At 42.1% G+C, this 27,390-nt stretch overlaps 1 protein-coding gene across 8 annotated transcripts in view; it reads right to left on the bottom strand.

The window, feature by feature from the left end:
* Positions 1 to 26,991, bottom strand: part of KIF3A (kinesin family member 3A) — a 35,826-nt gene extending 8,835 nt beyond the window's left edge. For 4 of the 8 annotated variants that reach the window (XR_006283185.1, XR_006283184.1, XM_043520462.1 and 1 more), the window contains exons 1-15: positions 26,833 to 26,991; positions 22,349 to 22,631; positions 20,750 to 20,894; positions 20,371 to 20,455; positions 18,195 to 18,300; positions 16,909 to 17,048; positions 16,038 to 16,235; positions 13,695 to 13,869; positions 11,926 to 12,033; positions 9,622 to 9,693; positions 7,676 to 7,684; positions 3,755 to 3,911; positions 2,536 to 2,716; positions 2,058 to 2,168; positions 767 to 892 (exon numbers count right to left, since the gene is read on the bottom strand). Coding sequence is in view for 6 of the 8 variants with exons in the window: in XM_043520462.1 (XP_043376397.1) it covers positions 767 to 892; positions 2,058 to 2,168; positions 2,536 to 2,716; positions 3,755 to 3,911; positions 7,676 to 7,684; positions 9,622 to 9,693; positions 11,926 to 12,033; positions 13,695 to 13,869; positions 16,038 to 16,235; positions 16,909 to 17,048; positions 18,195 to 18,300; positions 20,371 to 20,455; positions 20,750 to 20,894; positions 22,349 to 22,631; positions 26,833 to 26,838 (1,902 nt within the window). In the remaining 2 variants the exon portion in view is untranslated. The remainder of the gene's footprint in view (positions 1 to 766; positions 893 to 2,057; positions 2,169 to 2,535; positions 2,717 to 3,754; positions 3,912 to 7,675; positions 7,685 to 9,621; positions 9,694 to 11,925; positions 12,034 to 13,694; positions 13,870 to 16,037; positions 16,236 to 16,908; positions 17,049 to 18,194; positions 18,301 to 20,370; positions 20,456 to 20,749; positions 20,895 to 22,348; positions 22,632 to 26,832) is intronic. The other 4 variants (XM_043520464.1, XM_038413298.2, XM_043520465.1 and 1 more) reach the window with 2 other exon arrangements.
* Positions 26,992 to 27,390: the final 399 nt, after the last annotated feature.

Consider the following 27,390-nt stretch of genomic DNA (forward strand, 5'->3'; position numbering starts at 1 on the left):
TTGGGCCTGCAGTCCCGTTGGTACAGTCATCAGCTATTTATAACCACTGTTGTCCAAAAGCTGCTCAGTCCTAGGGTGAAGTTGCCACAGTGGACAGTTATGGGTATACATTTTCCTATTGTAGATATGGCCTTCAATTTTAGAAAATACTTCAGATCTTTAGGCAGAGGGTGGGGAGGAAGTGGGATTATCCTCCTCAGATAATCAAATAATTGCTTTACTTCATTAATATACTCAACCAGGCTTTTCAAAGCATTACATAAAGACTACAGGGAGAAAGGTGACCGGTGAAGTCATTCTGCTTAGTGAACAATTGTAATGCTCACCAGAAACCTCTGTCTTGGTATTTTCAAAAAGACTGATTCAGTCACATCTGGGGTCTCTGATACTCATGTTTTTGATAGTGATTTAAAATTCATATGGAAATGTGACAGAGTTGCACCTGGTAGCATGTTCATATAACTGTGTTGGTCTGAAACAAACCTAATTACCTTGATTTTCCTTCTAACTAAATTCAATTAGAGGTTGCTGTGTTTTATAAATACTCTTTTACAAATATATACATAAGTTGGAATCTTATGTGGCTCACTGTTTTTTGTGCGATGCTATTTAATACCTACTAGCTCTAACAAACTGGATACAGAGAGGAGGTGTGCTGAGTCACTCCCACTACTGATGGGGACAGAAGGAATGCTGGAGGAATCAATGCGTGTGTCTAACATTACTAAAAACCCCAAATCCAAGACTAGGCTTCCCTTCCCTTTACCTGGTAGTCCTGAGGAATGAAGTTATCTATGATGAGCATTTGAAGACGAAGCTCCCTGCTAAGCTGCCGAATATTCTCCAGCAATCCTTCAATCTCTCTCTGATGTTCCTGTTGCAGATCTGCCATCTATGGACAATAAAGCAAGCCATCAGGAAGCCAGAAGTAGTTCAAACACAAAAGCCTTTTAAAAAGTTGTTGGCCTTTCATCATTCCATAAGAGCATCTCCATTTAAATTCATAGGCAAAATGAATTCTTTTATTATAAAACTATCCCCAAGAATTGATAAATTAAAACATACCAGCTCAGACTGGCACTTTTTGCCTACAAGACTTCTGCAAATCCCCACTCTGCACTTGTTGGAAGAAACCAGGAGCACAGCAGTCTCGGTATATCCTGTTCAAGGAAGGGACCTGCATAACCTAAAGAAAATCCCATTATCCAAAAGACTACTATGCAGTTCAGGCAGCTACAGGAAGCAGCTCTCGGCCTGAAGACCTCCTGCAGCATGGGCTACAGGCACCAGCCAATAGACATTCTGAGCTCCCACAGGTTGGAGGGAGAGGGAAAGAATGTGGTAATCAGGTGGTGAGTGATTGGGGATCCTGGCCAGAAGGATAGGATAGGGGAAAAAAAAAAAAAAACTACAGAAAAGAGAAAAATATGCTACGGAGATGAAAGGTCACAGGAGAGAAAGAGGAAAAACAAAAAAGAGTGAAATTCCAAGGAGATACAACTAAGATAAATTATTAATTCCATATTCTGTCAAGTTATTACATTACTCTGACAGAAAAGATAAGAGACTATTCAAGTCAAGCAGGAGCAGGGGATTGTGCCGAGCAAATGTGTTGGCAACTGATGATTTTATAACATGTTTAGTGATAATTGGTGATTTTATTAAAGCTCCAACTCCCAGAGTCATATGAATGAGACCCTCCGCTTTCACTTCAAAGAAAAACAATTCTCGCCTTCGTTAGGGTGACCAGGTGTCCTGATTTCATAGGGACAATCCTGATATTTGGGGCTGTGTCTTATATAGGCGCCTATTACCCCCCGCCCCCGTCCTGATTTTTCACACTTGCTGTCTAGTCACCCTAGCCCTTGTGGATTCAAAGAAAAGCTTGAAGATGTAACCCGCAGAGGCTCAATTACCAGTGTTCAGTTAGTTCTCTGAAAACATACAAACCAAGACACTGATAAAGCACTTTTCCAGGGTTACATAGTGTAGGGCACATATTTACAAACTAAGTCTGTTTTGGAAATATTAACTAAACAACTCTTTTGGACACTGACCTCCGATTTTGCAGCCATTAGCATTGTCCAGACTTTCTTCAGCTTCTTGGTCTTGCCCTGTGCCTCTTCCTGCAGGCTGGTGTACTTCTCCTCAATGTCCAGGCGCTCTTGCTGTTTGCAACATTTAAAAACAAAAAGGCAACACACAATTTACTACTGTCAGAGAAGCATTTGGCTGTGGTATAACCAGAGGAGAAACTACTTGGATAAAGTGAAGTGCTGGCTTTGCCTACACCGATCTGTATCACACACGCCCCACTGTTTTTACGCGCTGCTATAAAGCTCATCCTTGCACACACTTCTGTACCAGAGAACTGCCTACCCATTTCAAGTGTCAGTCTCTAGGAACGTTGGCATAGCTCCTGCCATAGCTTCCATATCCAGTGTGCACACAAGGCTGTCAGAGGCAATGGAAGGTGAGCGCAATCAGTCCTGTCACTTAAGATCATCAGCACTACAATAAGGAAGCTAATCAAACCTCTTTTTCCTCAAGCTCTTTGCGAAGCTGCTCGGCTCTTTTTCTTCGCTCTTCAAGCTCCATGTTAGATTCCTCTAGAAGTTTCTCCTGCTCCTCAGCTTTTGCTAGCAAGTCCACACCTCCCACAATCACCTTCTTCTCCAAAGCTGATAATTTCTCCAGCAGCGACTGGTGTTCCTGTCTAATGAGAGAAGGGGGAGAGGAGAGTGGACCACCATGTATTCCAGGCTCTCTCTAGTGATGGGGCCTGGCCTGAACAATGGGCCTGAACTGTGGGCAGTAGGGGGCCTGAACACTCATCTCACTTTCGAGACTGCAAGAATAAGAAAATACAAATCACTGGAGAGAGCTGCAGCTAAAAGTCAAACAAGGCAGCTGACAGTGAACAGTCTCTCCTGCTGCAAATCCTCCCTTCCACTGGTGGCTGCTGGGGCACTGAGATCAGGGAGACTGTCTCCTCCTCCACTTTCAATGCTCCCTCTGCTGGGGCCCAGGCAGCATGGAGACCCAGGAGGAGAGAGAATAAGAGGTGGCAGCAGCAGCTGATTATCCCAGGGCCTTGGTGGCAAGCAGAGGAGAAAATAATCACACATGGGGGCCAGGGGAAGACAAGCAGGGATCATGGAGGCTTCACACGAATCCATTACCTCTCCAGCCCTTGTCCCACCAGCCATGTGCCTCGTGCACCTGCTTGCCTTATGCTCTGCCCTAAGGCCCTGTGAGAACTCACAGGTCACTCTTCAGCTCCAGCCTGGATCAGCCTTTCCACATCAAGATAAGTTCTGTGCCCAGAATCAACCACCTCCATCTCATTAAACTGTATGGCAGTAAAGGCTGTTATGATGGTTCTTAGTACTTGACTAATTCATTAGCAGTCAATACATACAGGAGCTTGTCTGGCTCTTTCATATTTGGATGGGGGTTTTTGGGGTTTTTTTTTGTTTCTTTTTCTTTTTTTTTTAAAGTTCTATGGCAGGTTGAAATTTTGAAAAAACAATTAAAAAATGCAGGTTTTGGGGGTTTTTTTAAATTGGATTTTCTGACCAGCTCTAACCTACACAGGAAGCTCATTTGCTTTAATAGCAGGTCAGGAGAGCATTCATTTTGTGCATCACTGCTTTAATCAACCAATTCATTTGAATTTCCACCAGTCACACACCCCTAATTAGATCCGATTACTGAATTGTAAAAAAAATTGTTCTTATGATACAGTACTAACTGGGCTTTGAGCAGATCTTTCTCTCTCTTCTCCAGTTCAGCCCTGGCTTTGTTTCTCTCTTCCTCTTCCATGTCAAGCTTGGTTTCAAGTGCTTTTCTCTCTTCCTCTATCTTGGCTTGCATCTCTACCATTTTATCTGGGGAAACTTTCTTCTTGCCTTTGGAAAGATTCAGGTTAAGTATGAATTATTTGATGACAAAAATAAAACACCGTCTTTTATTATAATGAAGATTTCTATCTTGTCATCAGATTTCAAATTAAATGTGATTTTCAATAAGAGTTAAATAAAAATATTTCAATAGCAATATATAGCTATACCGTATCTCTGCAGCTACTGGAGTTTATAATAGTACTATTCAGTGCTAATGGATATTTAATAGATGCTGGTGATGCTTCCCAGCTCTGTCAGGAAACCAGCTTGTATCACATCACTGTCCAACACAGGCAACTTTTATACTAAACATTTTAGAGTAGCTTTGTTATTAAGACTTCAACATAGCCATCCAGTGGCACTCTGGAAACTGGACAAGAAGAAAAATAGTAATTGACTTATATGAAGAATTACGTGCACATCAGACTAGTTCCATCTTAGAGATCTAGTGACATTTACAAGCCACTTAAGCTCTGCTTTTGCTATGTATTGCCACTGGGGACACAGAAATATTAAGCTAAGATTAGTGTAGAATATTAAAATCAAATTTAAAAAAAGAATAAAACCGTTATGAAAGACTGCCATCTTAAAAAAAGCCAGAAGTTTGAGACCTAAATTTCTTTAAAGGGATAATGAAAAGTTTGTCTGCACAGTTCAATCCAGAATTTATTTTTTAAGCAAACTTAAAAATGTAATCACTTCTCTTTATAATTAGATGCTAATGTTTCTTTTTGTAGCCTGTTAGAAGAGTTGAGTTCTAAAGCTATGTTCAGAATTCCACTTTCCAAAAATTCACACTGGAAGAAATTTTCTCCAAGATACCCTCCTGTATTGCATTCCCTATCGAGTGTCACTGCGAAAGTTAGCAGTAAGATCTTTTAAAACTGTATTGTCCACAATGAAGAACTACAATGTGCAGAGAAATGCAGAAAAGCCCTATTGGATAAAAGCAGATAAGGGATGGACAATAGCTTATGGACTCAGATTGTCTTTGTAGCAGTGTCCATTCAGAGATTCTGGGGTGGTGCGATTTGTAATCGTCTATAAGGTAGTACTTTCAAGATTTGACCACTGGTAAAAAGTAAACAAACAAACCAATTTTTTACACTACACCTCTGTGATTACAATGGAGGTAACTTGAGCAGCTAACTGGCATTCAGACTGAGTTCAGTAGCCCTATAAGGTCATCTAAAAATAATTCAGAATTCTAGAACAAGAAGAATGGCTCCTATAAATCATTCTCCAAATCTCAGAGATCAACATTAATTGAAAAATAACTTTGGTTTGGGAAGATCTTAATTACAAAACTGCACAATATATCAATGCATGTGAACATGAATAGGTTTTGGATTAATTGCACGAGGGGTGGCAGAGAGGATAACAAGATACCAAGCTAATTTAGATTTCTAGAACTTTTAATGTGTGGAAAATACCCTTTATTTACCCTGTTTTGATTTTTCCCAGCCACTTTCTAACAAAATCTAGACAAAAGAAAACTAACTTAAATGTGTGAAAATCCAAAAGCAACAATTTACCGCTACTGCAGGGTAGAAAAAATAAGAAAAAAAAAAAAAACAAAAAAAAAAAAACAACCCCTGCAGAATACCCTGACAAACATTATCATTCAGTAAAAGGCTCTCCACTGGGCGTACACACACAACTTTTATAAAGACACTGAAACATCACCTTATTAATTTTTAAATTAGGGCTGTCAAGCGATTAAAAAAAATTGCACAATTAATCGCACTGTTAAACAATAATAGAATGCCATTTATTTAAATATTTTTGGTTGTCTTCTACATTTTCAAATATATTGATTTAAATTACACAATAAAAAGTGTACAGTGTTCACTTTATATTTATTTTTGATTACAAGTATTTGGCACTGTAAAAAAAGAAATAGTATTTTTCAATTCACATAATACAAGTACTGTAGTGCACTCTATCTTGAAAGCTGAACTTACAAAATGTAGAATTATGTACAAAAAAAAACCTGCATTCAAAAATAAAACAATGTAAAATTTTAGAATCTGCAAGTCTACTCAGTTCTACTTCTTATTCAGGCAATCACTAAGACAAACAAGTTTGTTTACAATTGCAGTAGATAATGCTGCCCACTTCTTGTTTACAACGTCACCCTAAAGTGAGAACAGGTGTTCGCATGGCACAATTGGGGCCAGCGCCGCAAGGTATTTACGTGCCAGATGCGCTAAAGATTCATATGTCCCTTCATACTTCAACCACCATTCCAGTGGACACGGATCCATGCGGAGGATGGGTTCTGTTCAATACCAATCCAAAGCAGTGCAGACCAATGCATGTTCATTTTCATCATCTGAGTCAGATCTCACCAGCAGAAGGTTGATTTTCTTTTATGGTACTTCGGGTTCTGTAGTTTCTGCATCGGAGTTTTGTTCTTTGACGGCTTCTGAAAGCATGCTCCACGCTTCGTCCCTCTCAGATTTTGGAAGGCACTTCAAATTCTTAAACCTTAGGTTGGTTAGAAATCTCACATTGATACCTTCTTTGCGTTTTGTGAAAACTACAGTGAAACTGTTCTTAAAATGAAGATGTGCTAGGTCATCATCCGAGACTGCTATAACATGAAATATGGCAGAATGCAGGTAAAACAGAGCAGGGGACATACAATTCTCCCCCAAGGAGTTTAGTCACAAATTTAATTAATGCATTATTTAACAAGCGTCATCAGCATGGAAGCATGTCCTCCTGAATGGTGACCAAAGCATGAAGGGCCACACGATTGTTTAGCATATCTGGCACCTAAATACCTTGCAATGCCAGCTACAAAAGTGCCATGCAAATGCCCATTCTCACTTTCTGGTGACATTGTAAATAAAAAAGAAAGGTCAGCATTATTGCCTGTAAATGTAAACAAACTTGTTTGTCTTAGCGATTGGCTGAACAAGAAGGAGGACTAAGTGGACTTGTAGGCTCTGAAGTTTTACATTGTTTTGTTTTTGAGTGCAGTTATGTAATAACAAAAATCTACATTTGTAAATTGCATTTTCACAACAAAGAGATTGCACTACAGTACTTATGAGGTGAACTGAAAAATACTATTTCTTTTGTTTATCATTTTTACAGTGCAAATATTTGTAATCCAAAAATAATATACATTTTGATTTCAATTACAATGTATTTGAAAATGTAGAAAAACATCCAAACTATTTAATACATTTCAAATTGGTATTCTGTTGTTTAACAGTGCAATTAAAAATGTGATTAATGTTTTTGAGTTAATTGCGCGAGTTAACTAAGATGAATCAACAGCCCTATTTTAAATACATACATACATACATACACACACACACACACACACACACACACACACACCAGAAATGGGGTGTGGGGGGGGGAATTATGTAGGTATCTGGGTGTAGTATATAATTTCGTGGCAGGATATGTGACAGTAATTCAGGAATAGGACAATCAAAATAATTTGGTTTAGATTCTATTTGCTTCTCCTGTTGGCCCGATGGTAAGAAGCAGCAACATGTAGGTTCACAGCCCCAGTATTTTGCTTGACCAAGCTTTGGGCAATATGCTTTAGAAGTCTGAGCTTTCTGTGAAATTCTATATAGAGAAATCCTTAAGCAAAAAGGTCAGGGACAGGTGAATGAAGGATCCTTACCTGTCAAAACACATTCTTAGATCTTCTCAATTTTAAAGAGTGAAAGTTAGATTGAGCAGCAAGACCCTTTACAAGCTCTGTATCTGTACTATATCGATCACAAATCAATCACACCAACCTGCTTGATCTTGCATTAAGAGGAAGTAGTAAGCAAATCGCAGATAGGCAGCATATGCATAAAAAAGGGAGGAAAAAGAAAAACATTACTGCTTGATTGTTTTGTGATAAAGATCATCAGTATCAGTATAAGGATTAATCTAAATCTGCATCTACAGACAGAAAAAAATCAGCAGAATAATCATTGAGAAATAAGAGGCCATTAAAGCAAAATATTTGCATTACGATTTATGGTTGGCCAGAGTAAATTTTCTGAACCAAAGGATACTTTTTTTTGCATATTCAGATTAATCTTCAACCCATTCTTGCATTTTCCTATTCAGTTCAATACAACGCAGATTCTATATATGCATTTATATGCGAGCCTGCCGCAAAGATCATGCCCTAAGAAACATCCAAGCGGGCATCTCCCACCCTAAAGAAAGACCGAGTTATGTTTTCAAGGTAGCCAATTTTTTTTTACATTACCTGTAAAACCTAGCACACAGAAAGAAAGCTTGCTTTGCATTTTAGCGAGATTTCCAAGTCAATTCTTTGTTTTACATGACCAACTGCACATACAGGATTTGAGCACAAGATTTCTATGTTCAATTAAACAGGATATTAGTAGGTTAATTTGCAGTAACTGATGCTTCCATAGAGGTATATGACTAATTTTGGTTATTCAAGCAGGTGTGATCAGAATGAAACAGGAAAAGAAAAAGAAAAGAAAAAAGATAATGCAGAAGGAAGACAACATGCAAAAGATCCACACAACATATGAGGACAATTACTATTTTGACTGTAGAACAAGTAGTGTTTATTCTACCACTGACGGTCTGAGACAACTTCCACCATAGTAAATTGAAGTCTCTTCACTGACTGATGGGAGGTGGACTGATCCCCAACTAAGTATTTCAGTAGACAACTTGCCATTAAGTGATTTGCCCACATCCAAATATTCTGGTTAAAAGCAAGTTTGGAAAAGCAAATGCATTTCAATGCCTCCAATAATGTAAACCAATAGAGGGTTTTTACATTTTAAGCCTTCTTGACTGTGACAAGTAAATGGGATTTTATATTTTACTATTGGTGGAAAAATGTTAATACCACCAATAAATGAACATCTTAGAAATTAAGGAGCTCTTCTTTTTAGATATAACTAGAAGATATCAACACCATGAACTATCAGCCTCTCTCTGTCTAAGAAAGGGGAAAAATGTGACTCCGGCTTGCAGAAGTAAGATACAAACTAGTGTTAGAAAGTTCCCACCAATCTGGAATTAGGGCTTTTAAAGAATATTTTGAGTAAAACAGCCATCACTAATTAATTAATTCTGGTGTTTATAAGGGGACCAAAAAGCCCTGCCTGGAGCCAGGGGCAACTAAGCAATAGTTTCTTCATCCAGACCATTGGCCCCTTCTCTGAACAAAGAATGACAATGATGCCCAAGCAAATGATGCTTTACAGTGACTTGGATATCTTTCCACAATAGACAAGTCACATTTACTTGCCACCCTTAAAGATCTGAATCCAGATCTCTTTAGATTAAAGGACTATGAATTAATCAAATGCTATCTAGTCCCCTTTCCAGATTATAAAACTAAAGTAAGATTTTGATTGTTCCACTGATTTGTTCTCTGCCAATGTCTCAATAAAGGAGGAAGCTAATGAAACAAAAACTGGAATTGGATTTTCCATCCTATTTCCCCCCCTCTCTTTACAGTTAGCTCGAACAAAGCACTAACTTGCCTTACATCTTCTCAAACATTAAGCTAAGTTGCATGTTGAACAATTCTTTAAAGCTTGGAAGCAGCAAAAGAAAAGCATGCTTTAGCCAATTTATAAACCCACATTTTTCTCTTAAATAAAAAAGTGGCAGGGAGCAGTGTGGTATTTACAAAATGGAGTGCACAGGTTATGGAAAGGCCAAAGCTTTGTTAAATGACTTAAGAGCTCCCACTCACTAGTGAAGGACTTATCCAGAGGTTTCTCTATGACAGAGCATGTGGAGTCTGAACTACTGGTGCTGCTACTGCCTGGAAAACAAAGAAGTAAGACCCACGGAAAACCCAGGAAAGAAGGAACAAGAATATAAAGAAACACGCAGCTAAAAATTAGTTCCAAAGAAAGAAATCCAAAGAAACCCAGAAGAACCAGCAAACTGGTTTGAAAAGGCAAACTAATACTTATGTTTGGAAGCATTTGCTTGGATCCCACTTAGATTCACTCCTGTAGAGCTACCATTGTATACTCCAAAATATATGCTATAGAACAACCATATTTCAGCAAAAATCCATCCTGACCATGTCTAGTACGAGACCCAATATGCCTAGTTATTTTTTGTTGTAATTGCTCAAAATGAAAAGTGACCCACATGCCTATTTTCACTTTAATTCTACAGATTATGAAAAAAATATTATGCACCATTCATTATGTTATCAGGCACGTGAATCCAAGAAGGATTTGTCCTATAAAGGGTCATAATACCTGCCTGCAAAGGGGCAGTTACTAAAAAGAAGCCTGTTGATCAGTTCACTAAGGTAACTAAATCACAAGAGAACACTTGACCTACCGTGCTATGTATAATCTACTAGTTTAAACGCAGCAACGTAAGTAGTGGTGGTCAGCTTTTTTGCCACAAGAAATGACCCTTGCACAAGAGAAAACTGCTAGGCTACAGATCTACTAAACAATGGTATAGGCAATGAATTTCTAGAATCAATTAATCTTAATTGACAGGAGATTCTCAGCACCATACAATCCTCTGAACTGGCATATGCTGAAGATTTATAGTACTTAGCAACGAAGGGCATATTACTTCACTGAGCTAAATTCTGCACTCAGATAACATTCTGGATTTGCATCAGTTAACCTGAGAACAGAACTTCACCCCCAGAGATACTTCTGTAATTGTACTGAAGACCAATTACAACAATTCTACTTTTTGCCCTTATGGGCTGATAACCCACTATGAACATCGAGTACACATAAATGTAAAATCATCTAACCAATTGAAAGCATGTGAACAAAACAGAAAGGCCACTTGTGGATTTTTAAAAACACACCAGGTAACCATGCCAACAGCACTAGCAGCCATTTGACTGAACACGATAAACAGATGTAACATGAATATTACCCATCAAAAACAATCCCACATAAGCTTGAAATGACTTGTTTAAACCATACTCATATTGTAGATTTAATACAATTATGTTGCAATACTGATAATCAATAATGTGACTGAAGCCTCATTAAACATCAACAATGAAACAAATTGTAGAGAAAGCTGCAGAATTTAGGCTCAGGACACAGTTCTGGGAGTTCACTATGGCAAGATGCACTTTTTACATCTGAGTAAACCTTTAACATAAAAAGGTTAATTAAAACTGGCATTTGAGCTTGGAGCCCCTCTGAAGAAAACAGACAATTTGTAACACCAATGAAAGACAAGTCAAATGTAACAGATTCCTTCCAGCATTAAGTCTGGAATTCTGTTTAAACACATTCTACACTTCAGACAGGAAAGAAGTCTGAGCACTAAAAATAGTTTAACAAACAGGATGAATGTAGCTTGTAATATTAGAGCCCAATCCTACACTGTCTCTACTCCCAGCAAAGAGAAGTCAATGGGAGTTCCTTCATCTCTTCCATATACACAGCAGGCTCTTATTAGACAAGGCCACTAAATTTCCTGTTTTTGGGGTTTTTTTAGAAACTGATCTCTCTCCCTGTGGCAGCTTGTTAGACTCTCCCTCCCAGGGTTGCCAACCCTCCAGGATTGTCCTGGCGTCTCCAGGATTCAAGGATTAATCTTAAATTAAAAGATTATGTCATGTGAGGACACCTTCAGGATACATCCAAGCAAAATTGGCAACCCTACTCCCTCCCACAACTCCATATCCCAGAGGCAGTTCTGTTGTGTGGGTTTGTTATCAGTCTCATAGACATGTGCATATTAACAAGCCACATGTGGCCACCCTGCTGTAACCAGGGAACCACCACATAAGAGAAAGTTACTACAAGCAAAACTACCCAAGTGGAAGCAGATGCTATATAAAGGTATAGCAGTCTAGCTAGATTGACTGCTTCAAATGGCTTAGTTTCTACAAGAGGCATGATAATTGCAGCGGGCACTAGAACTTTACTACAGTCTCAGTTAAGTTCATATTTGTGCAAAGTTGCATACTGATTCCTTCATGCAAATAAATTCCAGGGGTCAACTTCTTGATGACTAAGGACGAGAGAACTGGAGCACATGGATACCTTACCCCTTCGTTTTTTACGCTTTTCCCCATCCTCTCCAACCTCCCCATCTTCTTCCTCTTCTTCATCTTCATCTTCAGAACCACTGATATCAGAGCCAGATATCTCTTCCCCTAAAACACAAATATATGTTTCCACGGCATTCTCTTTCACAGCATATCAGACAATTAATTGTAACAGCAGCATTTTATCTACCTTCAATTTTATTTGAACAGAGTCTTGGCAGTAGGTACTAAATGACTGTACAGGCAATGCAGATTTGGGAAAGATCTGAGTTTTTCCATTTGTTTACTCATGTAATAGGTACACGTTTCTTTTTCAATATATAAAAACCGATAAATATTAAACCAGCAATCTCAGTAAGGCTGACAGTCCAGTTCCAAAATACGCTGACATACCAAAATTCTACCTATAATTATGTATTTTAGAAAGTTTGCGATTGGAGTCTAATATTGCAGCATCTGTAAAGCACGAGAGCCAAGCATTATTACGCTACAATTCTCAAACAAGATATTATTTTACCTCTAAGCACTTTAAATGAAGTTTGAAATACAGAGAAAAATGGCTACAGTGTTCATCAGGAATAAATATTTACACTTTAAGCATTATGCTATATAGATTTTTTTTTTTAAACTGTCCAGAGTCTCTCAGTTGTTTTCTGAAAAGATGAGACTCTGCTGTAACCAAGGTATGCTTTGGTATTTTTAATGATTCAACTTCAATTTGAAACCAAAGTCTGTCAGAACTTTAAAATGTAATTCAGTGCAAAAGTTCAAAAGAATAGCACAGCTGCATCCTTACATCTATGAGTGTCAGTTTTTGAGCTGTACGCTTTAATCAGACTTCTATTTGCAAGGCATTTAGTCTGCAGTGTGGGGTCCAAAATTAGCAAAGGGACTCAACAGGGATTGAAATAATGGGTTAAGAACAGGGGGTGGGAACACTGCTGTACTTTCCATGTGTCTCTCAGACTGAAAAGATTTCCAAGTGGAAATCTCCTTCTCTGTGCCTTCTCCCTTATCCACAGTTGGTAGGATACTGATGTGTCTGTATAAACCAATGGAATCATAGCTCTGCTCTCTCAGGCTATATGCTGCCAAGGACCCCACCTACGAAGAGGCTGATTCTCGTTTGTGGGACGTGAAGGGTTCAGTTGCTCACAGAGCCTGTGGAACCATATGGTTTTGTAGCTTTGCCCCCTTATTCTTTATAAGAAGACTTAAAAGCCATTTCCACAAGTTCAGTTTGAGAGTTTCAGAGGCATTTGTTCCCTTCCCGAGCACTTTTTTCTGCTAGAAGGAGAACATTTAACCCTTTGTCATTATGCTTTTTAAAACCCCAATTTGCATTTGTCCCCAGCCTGACATTAACGTAACATGAACGAGACTTTTAAAATTAGTACATTTCAATTATATATAGGTCACATCCAAACCTAAACCAAGGAGAAAAGAAAAGATGAAATCTGCTAGCTTATATTAGCTCTAAATACCATCTAGTGGACAAATCCAATACTTAACCGAAGAAAAGCTCTAGCTTACATTCAGCATAGAAATGCATGCATGCCACCTATTTCTATTTATGGGTGATCTTTGGGTTTCTTCTCTTTACTTGAGACTAATGTAACAAACTCATATATAAAAGCACGGGGACTTCAGATGTTATTACAAAACTCCTGAAAAGCATACCATGGTAAGTCTTTAAAAAGAAGATGTGTCACACAGGAATAGAATAACCCGAAGGTACAGAGAACATTATTAGGAACAAGGGAAGTTACCTTCCTCCAGCTTTTTTTTAAGCTCTTCAATTTCTTTTTGAAACTGACGGAGCAAGGCATCCTTGGGATCTTCATTAATTCTGGCCTTATTCTTGATGTTTTTGGCACGGTTGGCATATCTTAGCGTGCTGATAGTCTCATCATAATTATAGTCTGCTGGACCAATATTTGCACACTGTTACATAAAAAAAGGAGTTACATGTGTATATGGGATTTAGCATTACGTAAAAGCTTGAATGACACAAATACAAATAATTGCAAGACCAGGAAATGTAAAAACAGACCCACGCCCTGTTCTGCAAATCCCTTACTGTAGTTTCCTGCCTGCAAACTGTACTTTTCTGCTGCCTCCAGAGCATAAATTAAGTCCTGCCCTGGGATGTACAAGCACAGCTTCCATTTGACCCTATGCACCTGGGTACTTCTGTGCTGATCTATAGCCTCCCAGGTCCATGAAGTGAATTTTATATTCAGATAGATGTAAGGCTAAAAGCTGTACAGGATGAGAGTATGTTCACAGGACTGTTGTATACGAGAGACACAGGAGGTAACTGTACTGCTTTATAAGATACTGGTGAGGCCCCAGCTGGAATACTGGATCCAGTTTGGGTGCCACATTTTAAGAAAGATGTGCCAAATTGGAGAGTCCAGAGAAGAGGTACAGAAAATGACAAAAGATTTAGAAAACCTGACCTACGAGTAGGGCCCTACCAAATTCATGGCCATGAAAAACGCGCCATGGACCGTGAAATCTGGTCTTTTGTTGCTTTTAACCTATACTATACAGATTTCATGAGGGAGACCAGCAGCGTTCCCTTTAATTTTTCCCCACGTATATGAGGAATGAATTTTATGATGTGCACAATATGGAGGTTATGTGACACATCACCTCCATATTGGTGTACATAACAAAATTCATGTGGTGGGGCCGAGGGGCTCAGAGCGTGGAAGGAGTCTCAGGGTGCGGGCTCTGAGGTGGGGCTGGGGATGACTAGCTCAGGGCTGGGGCAGAGGATTGGGGTATAGGGAGGTGAGGGCTCCGGGACTATGGGAGGGAGGGAGGGCAGGGGAGAGAGAGAGGAAGGAAGAGGACTCCCCCCAGCTCTCTCTCGCTGCAACAGCACCTGGGCTGGGGGGGGGGGAAAAGAGGCATCTCTCCCCAAGGCAGCTCCGAGGCTAGGGCCGTGGGATAGGCGCCTCTTCCCTGGCTGCAGCAGGTCCAGGGCATCTCTCCCTGCTGCAGCCTTGAGTATCTGCGCAGCGCTTAATAGGCTGCTGCATGCCTTACAGGGAACTTAGGAAACCAGGGTTTCTCAAATTGGAGGTCCTGATTCAAAAGGGGGTCAAAGTTATTTTAGGGGGAGGGTCACCTAGAGTATTGCCACCCTTACTTCTGTGCTGCCTTCAGAGCTGGGCAGACAGAGGGTGGCAGCTGTTGGCCAGGCGTCCAGTTCTGAGGGCAGCACCCTGCCAGCAACAGTGCAAAGTCATGGTAGCAATACCATACCATGCCATCCTTACTTCTGCGCTGCTGCTGGCAGTGCCTCTGCTTTCAGAACTGGGCTCCTGGCCAGCAGCTGCCGCTCTCCAGCTGCCCAACTCTGAAGGCAGCGCCGCTGCCAGCAGCTGAGCAGAAGTCAGGGTAGCACTACCGCAACCCCCCCTACAGTAACCTTGCAAACCCTCCCCCCCCCTTTTGGGTCAGGACACATACCGTCACAACACCCTGAAATTTCAGATTTAAATGGCTGAAATAATGAAATTTATAATTTTTTTAATGAAATTGACCATGACTTTGGTAGGGCCCTACCTATGAGGAAAAGTTAAAACTGGGCATATTTAGTCTTGAGAAAAGAAAACTGAGGAGGGCTGAAAGAAGTCTCAAATATGTGAAGGGCTGTTATAAAGAGGATAGTGAGCAATTGCTCTCCACGTCCACTAAAAGTAGAACAAGAAGTAATGGGCTAAACCTGCAGCAAGGGAGATTTAGGTTAGATATTAGGGAAAACTTTCTAACTATAAGAACCATAAGCACCAGAGCAGGCTTCCAAGGGAGCTTGTGGAAGCACCATCATTGAAGGATTTTAAGAACAGGTTGCACAAACACATATCAGGGATGCCCTAGGTTCTTGGTCCTGCCTCAGCATAGGGGTTGTACTAAATGACCTCTCAAGGTGTCTTCCTGCCCTACATTTCTATGCATTGATGAAAGAGCACAGTCCTGAAATAAAAAAAGGTAAATACAAACATCAGACTATTCCCATGAGAATTTTGCTTCAATTCCACCTTAAAGATATAAACCAGGTTACTGGGACACTGAACTTTGGCCCATCCCATTCTTACCATCATGGTTTTTGAGTTGCCCCCCAGGGAATCCTGAAGAAGTCGAGTCAATTTAGAGTTACGATAGGGCACATGAGTACTCTTGCCATCCACCAGTGCAGAAATAACATTCCCAAGAGTGGAAAGTGAAAGGTTAATTTTTGTGGCTTCCTTTAGTCGTTGCCCAGTAGCACCAGTTTTTGTCTGCCTTTCTGACCCCTGGCGAAAGGAATACACAGGCATTTAGAGGGTGAAAGGACAGGGTCAAGCAGGTCTTAATGGAATCTTTAGACTCATGGTAGCACTGAACAGTGCACAGCAAAGCGACATAGCTGGAAAAATGGAATGTACTATTCTCATATACAAACATTTATTTTAGAAAAACAAACTGTAGCTAATACACAACACTGCATAACACCCCAATGGTAAGTTTTTAAATATGATCTTCTGCTTCCCCTGCAATCAATGCATATGGGGGAAAAGAAACATCTAGTAACTTATAAACAATTACACTTTTACAAGAAAAAAATTTTAATGGAACCATCTAGATGCACATAACACACTTGAGCGACCTCAAAAATCTGACTATTGTATCCCTTGTCCTCCCTCGGCCATCCTCTCCACTGGGAAAGTTATGCATGTCAAGAAAAGGCCCCAGTCCTGCAATTTATTTCACACAGGCAGATCTTTGCATTCAGGCAGAATTGCATTGATTGAAGTGGGGTTCCACAGCAGTCTGTCCCCACAGAAACTCGTACTGCATCTGGGCCTTACATCGTAAGCTCTTTCAGGGAGGGGCAGTGCCTTTTCCCTGTCTTGTTAAGGGTCCAGCATAACAATCAGTAACCATCCCACAACTAGCATTTTGTTAGATCTGTACGTTACTACTTACAGCTAGATCTACAAGGTGCAGCTTGCCCATACGAACATGCATGTTTCCATCAACACCCTTCTCGCTGCATTCAATGGTAATAGTGAAGATGGCATGGGAACGGGAGCTGTGCTCATTCATATTAGTGGCACCAACAGAACCTTTAGTTAAGAGGCCCAAAAACATCAGAACAAACAATGAACTATAAGGTAAAACAATCCCTAATCTGAAAACAGAAAGGCCACAAAGCAGTTATAATTTACAGAGTTTATAATCTTACTTAAAACAACTGAATGCATTTCTTGTTTAACTTCAGAAAATGATAAGACTTAATAATTAGTGTGGAATAATTATCTCAGCTGCAACACCCAACATTTTGCAGTGTTTCTCATGCTGCTAATAAGGGTGATGCATCTCCCCTTAGACCCTATGGTGAAGTATTTTTTTCTAGGCTTGAAATTGCAGCATTCATCTTTAGTCCGGACATGCAATCATTTGAAAGACAAGCAGAGGTTTTGTTTCTAGCTGTATTCCTGCATATGCCTTTCAAGGCCCAATCCCAAAAGGCACTAGGCAGCCTCACACCCTTTCATCTCCTTTGGAAAATACAACTGACTCAGCAAAGACTGCAAATCCAAGAGAGATGATGCTCAGTACCCATTAGGGTCAGACCATTAATCCTGTCTGATTGAGTTGTGTTTTAAGTGTCGTAAAAATATTGCAGTTTTCAATGTAGTGGCAGTGAAAGTCATTAACCCTTGCTTGATTTGTACATTAACCTATAGTACTTCATTCAGAAAACGTCCTGAATGTTAAAATGAGCTGTTCTGTTGCTCCGAGAAAACATGCAATCACATCTCCAGTTTACAATACTATAGAGCACAACACTGGTCTAATGTTTGCTCACCTGGGCAAAGGTGAGAGGAAGAAAAGGAGAATGAATGGGCAAGTTCAAGACCCACCAGGAGTCCCAGTGGTCTCCTCTTGCTTTGCTGTAGTCTCACAACCTCAGTTACAGTCCCACTCTCACACCCTGTCTCACACCATCAAGACTCCACATTGGAACAAGCCTTCCAGTCAAGAAAAGCTGCTGTATAGGGTCTGTCCTACCTTCATTGGCTGCTTCTGAATCACAGGACTTAGCAAGGAGTTATCCCTCTCACTGCACAGCTGAGAGAGCTGTTCCTGAAGAGTTGTGAAGATTGTACCCAGATCCAAAAGTCAGCTATCTACCCGGCAATGCATAGTGCTACACTAAACTGTGCTCTGGACAAGAGTTTAAAACCCTAATCATGAGTGCTACTTACGGTTTTTGTGGCCTAGTGTCATGATTCTATCCATATCATCTGCATTGTTTACAACATAAGCTGAAAGATCTTTGATATAAACTCCCACATCAGGTCTCTCTTTAACCTAAACAAGAAACAGATTTGTTTGGGCACTTCCAGGAGGTGCACAGAGATTATTTTTGGAAGTTGTTCTCTACAGTATTCACATGTACCAGTTAACATAACATAATGCACTAGTGTACTTTTATTTCTAGAAGCATAGTTTCTGTTCTATACAAGTATGACTTATCAGAACCATACAAGCCTATGGAACAAGAGTGTTGTAGCCTTCTACTGCCCCTTCTCCCAAGGTAAATCAAATGGAGGGAACACCAATCAGGAGAAAGCCTCAAATCTCCATAGAGATCATAAAGAGGGGTTCAGAGAGGGGAGTAGGCACAACACATTCAGAGGCAGAGAAAGCACTTGGTCTAATCAACTGTTTCCTGGACACAGGGACCACTGAGAATTTCTGAAGTATTTAATAAATAAAAAGCTGGCTTGTCCATCTCTTATTTCTTCTCTCAAGAGAAGTACTTCAAACAAAGGTTTCAAGGCATTGCTACAATAACTGAACAACATACCCCACATGCCACTCTCCTATTCTGTACAGATGCCCACATCTTTTCTCCTAGCCCTGGGAAGAGTTTTTGTGAAGTCAGCTAAAGAGCCATGGTTTAGAGCAGGGGTCTCAAACACGCTGCCTGCGGGGCTATTTCCTGAGGCCCGCCAAGCAGCCCACACACCCCCCGGCCTAACTCCAGGCCAGGGGTGGGCAAACTACAGCCCACGGGCCGGATCTGGCTGGAGGCATTGCCCCACGTGGCCCCACGCTGCTCCCTGAAGCAGCTGGCACAACTTCCCTGCAGCCCAGGGAGGGGGTGGGGGGCAGAGGGCTCCGTGCATTGCCCTGGCTTCCAGGCACTGTCCCCCGCAACTCTCATGGGCCAGGAACGGGGAACTGCGGCCAATGGGAGCTTCGGGGGAGGTACCTGGAAGAGCCGCAAGGCAGTGCACAGAGCTCTCTGCCCCCCATCCCCCGCGACATGGTTCCAGCTGCTTCCCGGTGCGGGGCTAGGGCCGGCAGGCAGGGAGCCTGCCCTGGCCCCGGTGCATGCTGCTGCCACCCCAGTGCCACTCTAGGTAAGCGGCGCCAGGCCGGAACCCGCACCCGAATCCCTCCTGCACTGCCTGGGGGGGGGGGGGGGGGGGGGAGTTCGGGGAAGAGGTTGGAATGGAGGCCTCATGGAAGAGGTGGAGGTGAGAGAGGCGGGGCAGGGCCTCATGGAAGGGGTGGAGTGGGGGTGGGGCTGGGGACAGCAAGGGGTGGGGGGTTTCAGTGATGCAGCCCTCAGGCCAATGTACTAGTCCTCATGTGGACCTCGTGGTCATTTGAGTTTGAGATGCCTGGTTTACAGCCTGGGGGTCTGCAGACTATATTTAAAGGGTCCATGAAAGGCTGTAATTACCAGAGAACAGTGGTTTTCAATCCATGGTTGCTGGACCCCTTGGGATCTATAGACTATATCTAAGATGTCCAAAGGTATCCACACCTCCATTTGAAATTTTTTAGGGATTGCAAATGAAAAAAGACTGAAAACCACTGGTCTAGAACCAGAGAGTAAATATACCACCCTGCAAACTGCTGGCTCTTATAACAGGTTCATAACTCACTGAACAATCTACAGACAGTCTATCAGGGAGCTCCCAAAAGTCTTTGGGATGATAAGATTGTGAGAAAACTGGCCATAAAAGTGGGAGAAGTTCCCTGGAGGGAATCATAGGAAAAGCACCAGTGTAAAGGACAGAGGCACTTTGGCCACTGAGTTCATTTGACAGCAATACAGGTGCTGATTAGAATGTTTTTGTATCCTATTTTGAATATTTTCAGCTATTCTTCCCCAGATTCTCCTAAGGGGAATTAGTCTAGAGCGTGAGGGAAATAATGTTACATTACGAGACTAAAGGTTAAGCGAGAAGAAGAAATGAGAAAAGGCAAAATACTGATAGTAGCAAAAGGTCACATTTGGTGCTAAGGAAAACTTTTCTTCCCCTCCAAGGTCTGTCTGTTCTTTTAATACTCAGTTCTTCTTGAAGAGACAATTTGTTCCTTTAAAATGCAAAATGTCAGTGATTCAAAACACTCCATCCTCACCTCTAGCCTCTGTGTCTGGTCTTTTCCGAGCAGGTCACGTACTTCTTCATTGTAAATTTCCAAGTAAGACACTCGAACCAAAAATCTAAGATTAAAAATGTCATTTATAAACTGAAATATTTGTTAAATGTAACTGTTTTGATCTCAGTGTACAAAGAAAATATGCAGAGTACTAATACAAACTGACAGCTTACTGATTCATAAACAAAGATGTGCTTAAGCACAAGAGATGAAATCCTGGCCCACAATTAAATCAATGGCAAAACTTGCATTGACTTTAACAGCGTCAGGATTTTACCCAAGATGTCTGAAAGTTTGTGCTTCAATCTTTTGCTTGTCTCGGGGATAGGGGTGAGGCAAAGGAAGAAAATTTGTTCACCTTGTGTCCCCCTCTGCCTTTGCAATGTGACCAAATATATGGGCAAATGAATTGGGGATGATTCCTCTAAGTTCAGGAACAGCTCGTACACCTTCCATGGTAAAAGTTTTGCCTGTGCCAGTCTGTCCATATGCAAAGATGGTGCCTGCAGTACAAGAAAAATATTTATAATAAATCATAATACCAAAGATGGCTGTTTTTAATCATTACCTTGGCACTACCAAAACCACTAGCAACAATGAGTTAGAATTTACCAGCTTTTCCAATACACACTGTACAGGCTTAGAGGAAATGTAAGTGTTGTACAATCTTTGCAAACATGGCTGAACTACTACAAAGACTAATGTGTTATTTCAAATCAAGCACAACGGCTCTAGGAATATGTCTCACACAAACCATCAGAGCTAGGCCAATCAATAATATATTTATTAACAGGGAGAACAAATATGCAAATATAGAATGAACGACTCTTCGTTCAGGCACATTTACTCATTTCCTTAAATTTAAAAAGTAGATTATTTCAATCTTTGTCTTGTACAAAGGCAAAGAAAAGTAATTAACTAGACAAGGGTAACTCATGTTCCAAAATATGTACAAACCTGTTAAGAGAAGCATACTGCAGAAACATAAGTTTCTTTTTAAAAGGGTAACTGGCTACAGAATGGTGTCAACCTGCCTCAGGGCCACTCTCCATGGGTGGGCATCAGCATTCCCTCAACCACAGCTGTAGCAACCTCAAATTGGTTCAGCATAGGCCACACATATGGGCATTTCACAAACCAAGATACAGATTTTCAGAATCATTTACCATTTGGATTACATCACTAATCTGCAAGGCATGGAACTTCCTCCTTCACTTGTATCAGAAAGACTTACCAGAATCATGGACCCAAGTATTGCAAAAATAAGTTTGGCTCCTCAGTCAGATTTATGCTTTGTTGCAGCTAGAAAAAAACCCTGGCCAAAAACAGATACTTAATTCTACTCTACCTTTACACACAGCCTTAACAAAGCTTTTGCCTTAGCATTTAAACTTCAGGGAACTTCCTATATTTTACACCTATACTTACCCCAATACAAATGAAGTATTTCACCTAGATCTTTAAAATCTTCACAACTTACTATTATTTATAAGTGTCCATTTGGAAACAATTTATTTCCTTACCAACATTTTTCTTCCATTATACATACATGCCAAGTTGTTACTGCAGAGTTGCTCACACATGCAGGGCTACTGATATTTTACAAGAAGAAAAGCACTCAAGAACCTGGGTGTGCTAAAAAGATAAATAAAATGCAAATCCTTTACAAATAGAAAAAAGTAGTTGAGAAGTTTGGCCCACTAACCTTGCCAATACCTGATGCTCACAATGTAACTGATAATTACCAATTATAAAAGCACAACCACTGGCAATAGGGAACTCAGAATTGTGAATACCCTTATTGGACATTCTATTTTAAGTAAAATGAGGTTATTGTTAACTATATGAATGATATGGTGCTTTTACCTGCAGTCTTTCTTCAGAAACTCCTACTAAAATCAGATGCAATTTTGACAGCATTAGGGATCCTTAATTTTTAGGACAATAAGGGACTTACCATTGTATCCTTCCAGAACAGAGTCAATAATTGGTCTCGCAGTTAAGTTATAGACATCAAGCTGTTTACTCTCTGGTCCAAAAACTGTATCAAATGTAAATGTCTTTGGAGGTTCGTTGGAAGAGTCTGTTTTATGAACAGTAATGGTTCCCCTCATTTCATCCACATTAACTGCCATCTTGTAGCACATTACTTTCTCTCTTTCATTGAAAGGTCGGCATCGGACGACAACCTTGACATTATCACAGCTGTCAGGCTTGTCCAGCTTCTCAGATTTGTTGATCTACACACATGAAAAACAAAACAAACATCTTCATGTGTTACAGTGTAAGATGTACAGATGTGCTTAAATGTACACATTGAATAATTCCATTACATATATTTAAGTATGTGCAAGTCTTTGCAGGATTAGGGGCCTAAGTGTTCAGAACAGGACTGATTTACAACTGGAGCTAACAGAATAAAGTGCAATAAAGAACTAATTTGATTAAATTAACCTTTTTCTGTTCACAAGTTGTACATGGGTTGTGAAATTCAAATGTATTAGTCATTCAAGATTTGTAAATTTCAACAAATGATTCTTCGCTTGCATACTTTGTTGAAAATATTTGTTCATTTGAAAACATGTTCACTGTACTGCTTAGTTACATTGATATTTTTTTTAGTCCCTGATTGAAAGATGTAAGTAAGTAATGAACACAAACTGCAGATTTTACAATCAAGTATACTGTTAAACATTTGATTTTGAATAGTCAAGCTAAAATTCACATTTTGCAACTATGTACACTAACAACACATGTAAGCTTGAACATTCCTAGAATTCAAATACAGAAGGGTCATGAACACAATCAAACAGATATTTCTTTTGAAGTGAATATTTGCAAAAAGTCCATATACACACTTCATTCAGTTCTACTTCAAGTGTAACTTGGGGGACCATATTTGGGGTGCTGGGTCTTTCATATATCCTAAAATACATGAAAGTTTTCTATTCTGCCATCAAGAATTTTGAAATATGAGTTGTAAGCCAACTGTTACACAATTTGAGGTTGAACACTGCTGATGAAAGACATCTATCACTCATCTTAACACTTACAATTGCCCAGTCAGTACTAAAATCCTATCGCTTGATGCTACAGAGGTTGCTAACTACCAGCCAGCATATAACTTTTGCTAAGCAAGCTAATCAGGATGTTAGCATTTTGAGAGTGGGGTTGGTTTGTTTTTTTGCTACCAGTCAGCAGCCAATATTCTGGATTGCTGTCAAGCTTTAGGCCAAAGCACTATGAGGCAGCATTTGTTTTGCTGGTAGATGAGCTCCTCCAGCCCACAGATAAGAGTAGTGCATGTACTCATCCTGTTGAATGGGTGATCAATTATTGTTCCATCATAGGATCAGCAGTAATAGACACTCCCTGATATGGCCTACAAAACAAGTGGGTTATAATAGGCAACAGTTCCTCCATCTCCAAAGACGTCACCTGCATCACTCTACAAGACTCAGTCCCTTCTCCCATTACTCTTTATGAAGGCATTGGGAGAACTAGTTAAATAATATTGGCCATCAGCATCCAGATGAAAAACTGGCTAAAGCTGAACCCAGTAAGACTGAGGAGAAGGAAATATCTTTAAAAGAACGTTCTTCTTGTATAACATTCCCCACCCAACCAAGGGCATCTGTCCTCAGATTGTTAAATTGGTTACTGTTATATTCCACTGGAACAATGAAACCACTAACCAATAAGGGAAGGGTAAGACACACAGCTTTCCGAGCAGTTGAACCTAGCCTATGGAGGTCACTTCCACAAGGGATAAAAATGACCAGTAAACTCAGCATTTTGAATTAAGCATATTCGCATCAGAACACTACATGTAGCCAGAGCATTTTAAAAAAGAAAATCCCTATATATTAATCATGCTATTTCTCCTGTAAGTTGGGAAGAGAAAGATTTCCATTTCTATTCTGAAATACTTATAAAGAGCTCACATGCCAAGCTTATAGGGGCCTTATAAGTAAATTAGATCAAAAATCTTATCACCAAAGACTAAACCTAGTAAGAGCCAAAGGGTGGGCAAATGTAACAGTTACTTTAGATTATATATTGCAGTTCAGAGTCAGCAGAGGAGTCTAAAAGTAAAGACTTTAAGCGGAGATAGAATCAACAAGGCTAAAAACTTGCAGGTCCTCTGTCTGCAATCCAGTTACAAGGAGAAACCTTATTATTTAACTGAACCATTACTATTAGACAATGGTAAGGACTGCAGATCTGTAGTTTTCTGCTACACTGAATATCATGTACTTGAAATTCCTTGAATTCTCTAGCTCCCTAACATTAAAAAAAAAAAAATCTGTAACTAGTTGAGATTTCACCATATGAAGAAAAATAAGTTGCGGAGCATACATCAGACAGTACATGGGGCACCAATCATTCTGGCTGCATAGATTACCAAAAGCACCTGTCAAAGGGTATTGGAAAGGCAGGATTTTTGGGTCTAGGAAGTATACTACCTTTAAAAAAAAAAAAAAACACCATACATGCAAGCCAAAAATAGCCTTATCACCATTAGAAGCTCAGGTTTATCGTAATAAATGTGCACAACAATCAGGATGACTTTGTGAATAATAAATAGAGACCACGGGAGGCACAAGTGTGTTACTATCTATAATAGACTGAAATATGCATGTCTGCAATCCAGTAATAGGAATATAGTATTTGCCATACTAGATACAAACCACTCACTCAAGAAGCCTAAAGAAAAGGAGTACTTGTGGCACCTTAGAGACTAACAAATTTATTAGAGCATAAGCTTTCGTGAGCTACAGCTCACTTCATCGGATGCATTTGGTGGAAAATCTAGCACTATCCAATGCTTCAGAAGAAGGTGTGAAAAATCTCAACACTTTCATTGTACAATAATCTATTTGATGTGTGGAAGAAATTCCCTTTTTGAACCCTGCAACAACCAGTTTATGCACTGATCTGTGAGATTTGTTTGCATACAGAACTATTGGTAAAAAACATATAATATACTAAACACAGCAATTGGCATGGAGGAACTTAGTTACAAAATAGGATATTATTCTAAGCAATAGTAGAATATTGCCCACGTCTTCCACCACCTACCAGGCCTATCCATTATAAAAGCATCCTGCCTGCTTATAAATGCACATGATTTAAGCTTCCCTGTGTCAAACTTCAACCACCACCTTTGTCTAGCACTTCTCTGCCCCTCCCTTCTCTCAGATTCCAGTACTCTGGCAACACCCCAGGCCAGCACCATCCCTGTTACACCCGATCAGCACCTGCCTACACCAGGAACCCTAGGCCTAGTACCCCAAACCTCCAGAGCCTTCCTGCACCGTGAGCCTAGGACATCTGACACAAGCTGCCCAGAGACAAGCACTTTACCAGGGCCCCTCTGCATCCTTCACCTCCGAGTGGGCACCACTCTCAGGCCAGACCCTCCCGTACCCTGCACTCCATCTCTCAATGCCAGGCCCATGATCCCAGACCCGCTCCACAGACCTGGCCCAGACCCCCCTGTACCCTGCACTCCACCCCCCCCCCCACGCCAGGCCCCTCTCCTCAGTCCCCCCTCCCCGCTCTAAGGCCCCCCGTACCCTGCACCCCACCCCCCCAGTGCCAGGCCCCAGCCTCAGACCCGGCCCAGAGCCCCCACGTACCCTGCACTCCACCCCCCCCACGCCAGGCCCCTCTCCTCAGTCCCCCCTCCCCGCTCTAAGGCCCCCCGTACCCTGCACCCCACCCCCCCAGTGCCAGGCCCCAGCCTCAGACCCGGCCCAGAGCCCCCCCCGTACCCTGCACCCCACCCCCCAGTGCCAGGCCCCAGCCTCAGACCCGGCCCAGAGCCCCCCTGTACCCTGCACTCCAACTCCCCCCCACGCCAGGCCCCTCTCCGCGGTCCCCCCTCCCCGCTCTAAGGCCCCCCGTACCCTGCACCCCACCCCCCCAGTGCCAGGCCCCAGCCTCAGACCCGGCCCAGAGCCCCCACGTACCCTGCACTCCACCCCCCCCACGCCAGGCCCCTCTCCTCAGTCCCCCCTCCCCGCTCTAAGGCCCCCCGTACCCTGCACCCCACCCCCCCAGTGCCAGGCCCCAGCCTCAGACCCGGCCCAGAGCCCCCCCCGTACCCTGCACCCCACCCCCCAGTGCCAGGCCCCAGCCTCAGACCCGGCCCAGAGCCCCCCTGTACCCTGCACTCCAACCCCCCCACGCCAGGCCCCTCTCCGCGGTCCCCCCTCCCCGCTCTAAGGCCCCCCGTACCCTGCGCTCCACCCCCCAATGCCAGGCCTCGACCCCAGATCCACTCCCCCTCCCCGGCCCCCCTGTACCCCGCACGCCACCCCCCCCCAAGCCGGCCCAGGCTCCCCGCTGCTCCCAGGCCCCGCGCCACCCTAGCAACGGCACAACACTCCGTAGCGACGGGGAAGGCGGGACCGCGGGCCGGGTCTGGAGCCTCACCGGCATCCTGAGCGAGTCCCCGCGGGGCGGCTCCGGTCCGCGCCCAGCTTCTCCGCCCGAAGGGGAAGGGCGGGCTCAGCGTGACCCCGAACCCGCTACAGTGTAACAATAACAGGGGCGCTAGAGCCGCGGCGCCTGCGGCTCCTGGCCCCACCTCCACGCGCGAGTGACTGGGCGCTCAGCTAACCCCTGCGCCACGCGGAGGACGCTCAACCAATGGGCTTGGGGATGGGGGTGGGGCGGCTCTACCCCCCGCGCGGCCATTGGTGCAGGGTTCCAGCCAATGAGGGGAGAGGCAGGAGCGGGGCGAAGCGTCCTCACTGCAGCAGCCGCGCCCGATGCTTTGGGGGGTTTGGCTCCGTTGAGGTTGCGGGGCCGGCGGGGCTGGGCTGGGCTGGGCTGGGCCGGGCGCGGGCTGGCGGGGCCACGCGCGGCCCAGAGTGGAAGCTGGATCCAAAAGCAGCTTCCTGGAGCAGCAACTGTCGTCGCCATATTGCGTCATTCATAATAATTAATGCTAATTAGCTCATCATTCATTAGTACTGATCTAGGGTTTCT

This window comes from Dermochelys coriacea, chromosome 8 (genome assembly GCF_009764565.3).
Source record: "Dermochelys coriacea isolate rDerCor1 chromosome 8, rDerCor1.pri.v4, whole genome shotgun sequence".
In the NCBI taxonomy this organism is placed as follows: domain Eukaryota; kingdom Metazoa; phylum Chordata; order Testudines; family Dermochelyidae; genus Dermochelys; species Dermochelys coriacea.